The sequence below is a fragment of the Halichondria panicea genome, chromosome 6 (assembly GCF_963675165.1).
Source record: "Halichondria panicea chromosome 6, odHalPani1.1, whole genome shotgun sequence".
Taxonomy (NCBI): domain Eukaryota; kingdom Metazoa; phylum Porifera; class Demospongiae; order Suberitida; family Halichondriidae; genus Halichondria; species Halichondria panicea.
Genome location: NC_087382.1, coordinates 6,608,057 through 6,617,176, shown reverse-complemented (window position 1 = coordinate 6,617,176; position 9,120 = coordinate 6,608,057). Strand labels below are relative to the sequence as shown.

The following is a 9,120-nucleotide window of genomic DNA, read 5'->3' as shown; positions in this document are numbered from 1 at the left end:
TTTTTGGGAATAAAAATTAATGACAAACACTGCACATGTGCATACTGATTGGAAAACTAGCAGAATGTTTTTAATTTTGTTGTCATACCTAGTTGCCGATGGTATTGTCCTGTGTACATGCATGGTAATGAATTCATTTAGAGTCGTGAGTATCGATAATCAGCTGACATGATCAGTGCATGGTGCTTTCACAGTATTATTTCGTCACGATTAAATTAATTCCTAGTCTCCTATATGTAGAGACTATAGATGTATTGTAGGCACATGGTACACCTATAGACACTCTGTTGCAAGGTTTAGCTAATTGTTTGTGTACACTCACGCTGTGTTTTTGTTTACCTTTTGAAGCAGATAGTTTTCACTGTTTTGCTACATAATCTGTACAAGTATTTCCATGGTAGGTGTAATCAGATCAACTTGTGTCCATAGGATATTTACATTCCTTTTGTTAGTAGGAGCAGTGTAGCTCTGTTCAAGGGAGTTTCAACACTTTCCTCCATTTTCAAAATACCCTAGTTATTACAACAAAATAATTTTTAAACCATTACATGTACTCAATTGTTAGACGCTCATAAACGGCATGGCGTAACAAAATATTTCCCTTTAAACGAAAACAGCTAAGTTGGCCATTACATCATGTGAACCATGTACGAGCACCTCGGGGCCTGCTTACTGGCTGGGCACTCGTTTGTTTGTTTGTCTGTTTGTGATGGGATTTTCTACTCACCTGGATGCCACAGCACTGCGTTTACAGCATGGATAGCCTTCACACAACAGTATCTTGATTTAAATAGTGGCAGATTTTGCTGTTAAAGCTTCTTTGTCGAGCAAAAGCTAAGAAGCTTGAATAAGCTTGTGACTAGGTCTGCTTACCTGGATGCTCTAGCACTGCGTTTACAGCATGAGTAGCCTCCACACAACAAGTTAGTACTTTGGATAGTGGCAGCTTTCGGTGTTAAAGCTTCTTTGTCTAATAAAAGCGAGCAAAATGTAGCTTGAACAGAACTTGCACATGCGTTACTTATAACTGAAGTGATCCTGTACCAGGTCCAGAAACAATGGAACAGGGTCACTAAAGTAGAAAGCTGTATCTACCAGGAACAATGGAACAGGGTCACTAAAGTAGAAAGCTTGCTTTAGCTGACTGGGATCCATGCAGGACCTGGAGCCATACTTCTCTGAGACTCCAGGCTTCTTTGCTGTGATCCTAATCCACAGTGCATATAATTATCTATAGTACTACTACCTGTTCTCAAATGTTTCAGTATGCCTCCAGTCTGGTTTAGTTTTATTGCTCCTGAGTTGCTGTGCAAGTCATGCATGATGATGATAACAACATCACTATATGCACTGCATTATATCAGTCTTCTGGTTTCTTTATAATCATGTCACCAGCCGAGGGTTTGCACTTTAGTGCTCTAGTTTGTTTGTTTGTTTGTAAGAGTATATCTACTGCCATAGCACTGCGTTTGCAGCATAGGTAGTCTTCACACAACAATATCTTGGTTTAAATAGTGGCAGATTTTGATGTTAAAGCTTCTTTGTCGAGTAAAAGCGAGCAAAAACTAAGAAGCTTAAACTTGCCATGTGGCCTTGAGTCAAGGTACGGGATCACTTCAGCTGAAAATACGTAGTCAAGGCTTGATTATGTATTTTCAGCTGAAGTGATCCCGTACCAGGAACAATTGTCAAGAAAGTAGAATTGTGACTGGTTGTTGACTGACTCGACTGGATCCTATACGTACTCCAGCCTGGAAGGAGCCATACTTCTCTTAGTCTAGAAGACTCCAGGCTTCTTTGCTGTGATCCCAGTCCATAGTGCATGTCTCATACATGTACTTTGTTAGTTTAGTTTTATTGCTCTTGAGTTGCTGTGCTCTGCTATTCATACATGCTACATGCACTGCATTATCACTCTTCTGGTTTCTTTATTATCACGTCAACAGCCGAGGGTTTGCACTTTAGTGCTCTAGTTAAGGATAGTTTCATGTATAGTCCTTCAAACTGCTTTAATATACTTTTTAGATTTAATTGATCATTGTATGGCAGCAAAGACACTATAAATATAATCCTTTGTAGTTTTAGCCACACCCTATAACGCTTAGTGTTTCACGCAAACATTTTCGTTTCCAATCCCCTTCCTTTTCAATCTATGATAGAACACAGTAACATACATCCTAGCTCTAAGCTATTATTTTCACCACCTTACTGAATTTGAGTGTAATGTACCCAAACACGTACACCTTCAGAGGAATGCCTTAGGTTGCTTTTGTACTAACGATGGATTTTTTCATTATTAAAAATGCCTGGCATAAAATAATCCACTAGCTCGTCAGATGGCAAGCCAGGCTGTTAACAAAATAATGTCAGTGGACAAAATGCCACAGATACCAAAATGCCACAGATGCCATAAAATGTACGTCTTATTTTCAGTCTTTCCTATAGCTCTTCAACTGTTCCTGAATTCTTGATAAGTGCTAAATGCTCAATACATAATAATTATTACTCAATACCTAATTTGGCACTGCACAATAGTAAAAAAGTGACACCAAGAGTTAATTTCTGGATATTAACAAGATTTGAGTTGATCCTATGAAAAGTTGATTATGTGAGAGTTGATCTATTGACAGTTGACCTCGTGCAAAGTTGCTCATCTCGTGTGAGGCAACCGTATGATTTTAGGCCCACACACCATACTTTCTCAGAGTGACACCACAAACACTTACGGTAGTAATTGTGTTCTGATTAGCACAAACCATAATACAAACAAGCGGCTTGCGCATTATACATTAGCTTATTTATTAACAACACCGAGTAGATCTACCAAGAAGAAGCCCATTGTAGTCTCAAGCAATCCTTATGCCATTGTGTTGTGTGACATTATGATCAAAATAGGTTCCTTTCTTGGAACTGGGGAAGCTTTGATTTTTCCTGGACCCACTTGACTTTTTACCAGTACCTCTTTTTATATTTTGTAGTTCAGCTAGCTTCCTTCACAAGGCCTCAGAAAGTGCGGCTGAGATCGGTGTTTTGACATACATGTATTTTGACTCGTGTTCACTGCATTTTTAATGAATATTGACATTTTAAAAATTGCACTATTGTAATTGGTTTCTACAACCACACGGTAAGTATTAACAACACACTCATTACAACACACCTGATATCAGGTGATTTTCACTACTAGTGATTGTTACGTAGTATGACGCTCGCATGAGAAAACAGCATTTGCTATTGCAGTGCGTGGGTGTTGGATACTCCTATTCATACATTCCTGATTAACTCAAATTCATGTAACGAAGTAGAATCCAGAGGAGGTGGGACATGTGCTATCAGTCACATGGCAACGGAATGTGTGGCATAATGTTTACGTTAGGCTATTGACCTTTAACCTTTCCTTACATTTCAGTGTAGCCATGGTGCCTGTAGTAGATGTGCTCTCTACATCACCTTCAACTGTTATGGAATACGGCAACCTACCTGAGTTAACCTCCCTAGACTGCTTTCCGTAGTAGACGGGGCGAGCTCCATCGACGGCTAGCTTGTGATCTGTCAATCTATTCTGCACTGTACTGCATGCATAGTTGCCGCCATCTAATGCGCATGCTGACTGCTGAGGAAAAGTTATGACCTTTTTTTTAATTACTGAGGCGCACATGATGCGTGTCCTACCTCCTCTGGGTAGAATCTACTTGGTAATTAGATCTACTGTGATGCCAATCAGGGGCGTAGCCAGGGGGGTGCTCGAGCACCCCCAACCAGCGTGAGTCAAGTATACAAATCACAGAGAAATGTATCTGATTATCCAGCTAAGCACCCCTTCTGTTCCAGATCTTGCTGCAGCTAGGATGCTAGCTAGCTAGTATAGCAAAGAGGAAAACGATTCAGCATCTATCAACTAGTTCTCTTTTGTGCATGTGATCGTGGCCAGCTTCTCTATGCAAATAAACGTTCAGCCACGCCCAACTTGGCAGATAAGTTAATTATGACATCATTAATAAGAGGTGTGGCTTCCGGTCAACGCGCTGCGCGGCTCCTCTTTCATCTATGATAGCACCCCTTTCTCCAAAATCCTGGCTACGCGCGTTGCCAAACCTTTTTGCAGCACGCTTATACATGTAGGTATATAATATATACCCGCATAGGGTAGGAAAGACGGGGCATGATAGGACATCGTTACAACTTAATACTGATCACTTTTTTTAAGCATGCACTCCTTAAATAAGAATCTTCTTTATCTGTAAAAGCATTAACGTCATTTTCGAATTATCCTAACAAAGGCTTCTTTGCTTAGTTCAACATTGTTTATGACCTTAAGTCGTAGCTTTCCTTCCTTCTGCTTCCTCAACAACTTCATTTTTCTTGTGATATCACCTCCATACTGCAGTGTATAGGCATAATTATTTATTGCTCAATGTGGTCAGACATCAGCATTGATGTATGCTAATGCAGTCGGGTAGAATCCTGCAATCTGATTCGTCCATTAGGATCCTTTAAATTTGATTCTTTAAATTATTGCAATAAGTAGGTTATTACGTCATGCCCTCGTGCTATAATTATTGCTAATACGTACACTCGGGCTCAAATTGTATTACCGTATACATAATTATAATTATACTCTCTGACTGTACATAATTCTTACGACTGCACACAGCTAATGCTTGATTCACTTACACATTTAGCTGTAACATTTTTCCTCAATGCCTTCACTCTGCGAGCAAGATGTAAGAACACAAAATAAAAACAATCTTAAACTCACGTTTCCCTCACAATAATTTTATTGCAGACAGATGCTTGAATCGCAATCTCAAAAAGCTGTCTGTAAGTGAGACACTAAGCACGTAACACTAGCTAGAGTCTAATTACTCACACTTACCTGTGTATTACATTCTTTAGTTTTTCACAAAGAGTTTTAGCCATGGCAAACGCTTTATCTTCGTGCACAACAACAGCTAACGCATCCACAGGGTTCTGATTCAAAAGAAGATCTACCTGCATGGATAAAAACATATATATAGTGGAACCTCCGAATAACGGACAAGTTGGTGGAAGACCGCTATTCGGAGGTGTCCTTTATTGGGTTTTTTTTCTACATAATTATAATCATGGTGTACGTTACCCTATGTCGACACAATAATACTTAATTAAAGTGCACAGCATGTATCTATATGAATCTACGTCCGAGAAGGTTATGTTTGCTTCAATGTGGATACTTTACTTGATGAGCTACAACATTATTTGTTTTAGCCACTTCTAGTTCCAATTTTCAAAAAAAATACTTTGCACTTCTCCACAGCTTTGAGCTAGATGAACATCAATATCATAATTATTATGCGTCTAGTCTGCTTGTTTTAAGCTCCCAATGATTCCGCAAACTGGAAGTCATTGACTTTCGCTATTCCGGCTCTGTCCAGAATCTCACCGGCTTTAGGCACGTAGCCTGCTTTTATCAAAACGTCTGAAACATTTAGACTTTTCCAGATAACAACAGGTGTTTCTTTTCACCAGCAATTGAAAAGCGAAGCTTACTTTCTTTACACTGCTTTCCTTTCTCGGGCAAATCCTTGTTGAGGCAAAGCTCTCTCAAAAGCACCCTAGATATTCTTCGTATCATAGCGATTTCAGAAGCACCTCCTGATTTACCATTAAATTTTATAGTCACATTATCACGCGCTTTCTTTGTTCAGATATACCTGCGATTTCTTTGCCTTGGCCAACGTCCACATGGATAAATGTTTTTTGAGTATGCCAATGCATTACCATCGATCATTAACACCACTAAACTAAGAATTCGAATCGATTTATAAACTAGCAGAGACAATTTTTCTTTAGTTCTGAGTATATCGGACTACCACATCCAAACATTTTGCAAGATGAGCATTACTTGTTGCTTTTTTAATAACTGCAACAAGATACTTTTTCTCCAGAGACAGATTGGACTCTCTTTTTGATGAGCCATGGTCTTTGTCACGGATGCATTCATACTGACACTTCACAGAAAAACTAACTGCACACATGACAAGAGTCCTCATGATTGAACGATCTCTGTTAACGTTTGAGTCTATGTTCTTGGGCCGTAGCACCATAACCAGCTCGTAACCCCAGCCTTTGTTGCAGTCTCTTGCTAAGAAATGATAATGTAGAAGCAAGTTTTATAAGGAGCATGACCAATAATTTCATACCTCCTTCAAAACTGCAACTGCAGACGTGTCCACCGAGTTGCCAGGTTCTCTTTTAAGCAACACTAGTCGTCTCCAACAACAGGACTATGAACCGGATAGAGCGTCCTTTAAGCTTCAAAATGGTACCAAGATCGACTTCCTAGATCCTAAGATATGTTCGAGGGAAGTATTGCAACGACGCTCAAAGTTCATGAATAATTGTGAAGTTCAATTGTTGACTTCTGGGCACTTCCGTATACTCATAAAGGATTTTCTGGAGAAGACGAGTTAGTTAGATGAAGGTAGGACTCTGCTATGTAGGCTTGGCAAGATTTTCGAAGAAATAAAGAGACAAAGACTCCTGTCGCTCGAATGGTAAGCTTTCAAGTCTTGTTATAATGAATTGATATTGTGTCTATCCTAACTTACTGTTTATCTGTAGGTCGTTATGGAGGGTTTATGAGGGGACAAGTGGCAAGAGTGGATCTACGCCAAGCTAGCTATTCTAATCTAATTTTGTTGCTAAATATTATTATGTAAGTATAGAGCTATAATATACCTGGCTCCTCTTGATGATTGTAAGTACTGGGCTGATGAAATAGTCCTGTACAAGTTATAATCTTTTCTACTTTGACTATAATAGGGAATTTCCCCTCATGTAGACAGCAATTAATTTCATTGTAAAAGATGAACGTTCCACGGTTTGACCTAGATGGGCGTGGCCCGCCTCCAAAAAGGAGACGGGTTGCAGCCCTATCTAGCATTTGTTCTGCTGCATCGCGTACTAACTATGAATATTAGCCGCACCTATAACCACAGAGCTCAGCTTGCTGCAGAGAAGGGGAGGAGCTTGGAAGCCAACAGAAAATGCATTTCGTAAGAGATACAATCTGATTGGTGAACATGCATTCCTGAATGCAGACTGCTTACGTAATGCAAGCAGTCTGCAATCTGATTGGTGCTACATGTTTTTCTGCAGCAGAACAAATGCTAGCAACCCGTCTCCTTTTTGGAGGCGGGCCACGCCCATTTAGGCTTGATCTGTTTAAGTATAGGATATACCACACCTAAGAGGAGGATATGCACCCATATATCCTCCGAGTAGGTGTGGCATATCTGACTTATACCACGTGACCGCAGCACTATAAAAGCACCTCCCCCTAGCAACAATTCAATCACGATGCAGACTGCAAAAAAGAACAAGACTATGCCGGATTTTGCAGCCGTCAGAGAGCTAGTTGAGCAACATGTTGACTCCTACAGATGCTCCTTGGTCCAAGCGTTGACCATTCGACGTCCCTTACTGGAGTTGCAAGTAAAATGTATCTAAACCGTGCCCAAGGACCCATGGAAGCTTAGCAATCTTGTTGGAGAGCACCTTCCGTGTTTCTGCCGTCGCTTTAAGTCTTAGTACCGTCAAGCAAGGCTCTTTTCTCTTTGCTTACTTTCTTGAACAAATAAAAAAACAAAAAAACAATTTGAAAAACTGTGCATGCCTGGGGCTGTATGCTAATATTCTATATATCCTACAGCTGTTGACCAATGAGATCAATTTGTGGTGACGTAAGTGTGGTATAAAGCTTCGTAGAGAGCCCAGTTTTTATAGGTAGGTAGAGGAAGGGTTGAAGTAGGCACCTGTAAACAAAATTTTTTTTCCCAATATTTTTTATTTCTAGGCCAGGAGTACACATAAAGAGGAGTAGTGTTAACCAGGTTTCGGTAGGAATATGTCAGACCGCATCTTAAATAGGTGCGTAGGTGAGGTGGTTAATTATGATATCAGCATACACACGTGTGGTTTGTACCACCAGCCAACATTTATTAATTCATGGCTACAACTATATAAGTGTTAGTGACGAACTCAGTCCTAGAAGTAGAATGGAATGTGTGTGCAGGAGGCAACTCAATGCCAAGAAAAAGCAGTAAAAATACGCAAACAATCAGACTCACAAGCAGCGGCAGAGCTGGAAAGCAAGCTATCAAACAACATAAAGAGGGCAATGCAAGTTTCAACGGAGAAGGGAATATCAAGTTGGCTCGCCACCCTACCCATTGATGAACATGGGTTTGCCCTCCACAAAGGTGCATTTCGAGATGCCCTCTGTCTACGTTATGGCTGGTGACCTTCAAATCTACCATCACACTGCATCTGTGGTCACCAATTCACAGTCGAGCACTCACTAATATGCAGTCGTGGAGGATTCCCTTCAATCCGCCACAACGAACTGAGGGACATTACAGCGGGGGTTTGCCACAACGTTGGAACTGAACCACCACTCCAACCTCTCTCAGGAGAACAACTCAGACTTAGAACGGCAAACAGAGAGGAAGGAGCCCGTCTAGATATTGCAGCAGATAACTTCTGGGAAAGAGATTGGAACCGCGCATTTTTTGACATAAGGGTGTTCAGCCCTTTCGCGCTGAGTCATCGACATACTTCCCTCAGTCAATGCTACAAGAAGAACGAACTGGAGAAGAAAAGAGCATACGATGAACGCATAAGAGAATTGGAGCATGGATGTCTTCTCAACATCAGGAGGAATGGGCCCAATTGCAAATGTAGTCTACAAAAGAATAGCCTCAATGACAGCACAGAAACAGAACAAGACGTACAGTAAGATCGGATCAGATGTAAACTGAGTTATTCTCTACTACGCTCGGCTACAATGTGCCTAAGAGGTGCAAGATCAAGCATTCACCATCCAATAGCATCCATCGACACAATGGACCTGGCATGCCAAGAGGGCCGAGTGCCACTGAACTGAAGTTATTATTTACATGTTATAGTTATAACACGGGCACGAGGGATGTATGGAAAATATTGCACTGAAGCACGAGGGCGTAAGCCCCAAGGGCTGAGTGCAATATATGCCGAGTTCACGTGTTATAACTAGTTTATATCCCGAGGGCATAGCAACATAACACTGTCTTAGTAACACAATATAAACTGCACAAAAAT

The 9,120-nt window shown here is 40.6% G+C and overlaps 1 protein-coding gene across 2 annotated transcripts in view; it reads right to left on the bottom strand.

Annotated features, from left to right (window-relative positions):
• Window positions 1-4,161: 4,161 nt before the first annotated feature.
• LOC135336826 (translation factor GUF1, mitochondrial-like) overlaps window positions 4,162-9,120 on the bottom strand; it is a 33,267-nt gene continuing 28,308 nt past the window's right edge. The window contains exons 17-20 of one of the 2 annotated variants that reach the window (XM_064532704.1): window positions 4,877-4,992; window positions 4,760-4,819; window positions 4,675-4,711; window positions 4,162-4,381 (exon numbers count right to left, since the gene is read on the bottom strand). In XM_064532704.1, the coding sequence (XP_064388774.1) occupies window positions 4,256-4,381; window positions 4,675-4,711; window positions 4,760-4,819; window positions 4,877-4,992 (339 nt within the window). In that variant the 3' untranslated portion in view covers window positions 4,162-4,255. The remainder of the gene's footprint in view (window positions 4,382-4,674; window positions 4,712-4,759; window positions 4,820-4,876; window positions 4,993-9,120) is intronic. The other variant, XM_064532705.1, reaches the window with a different exon arrangement.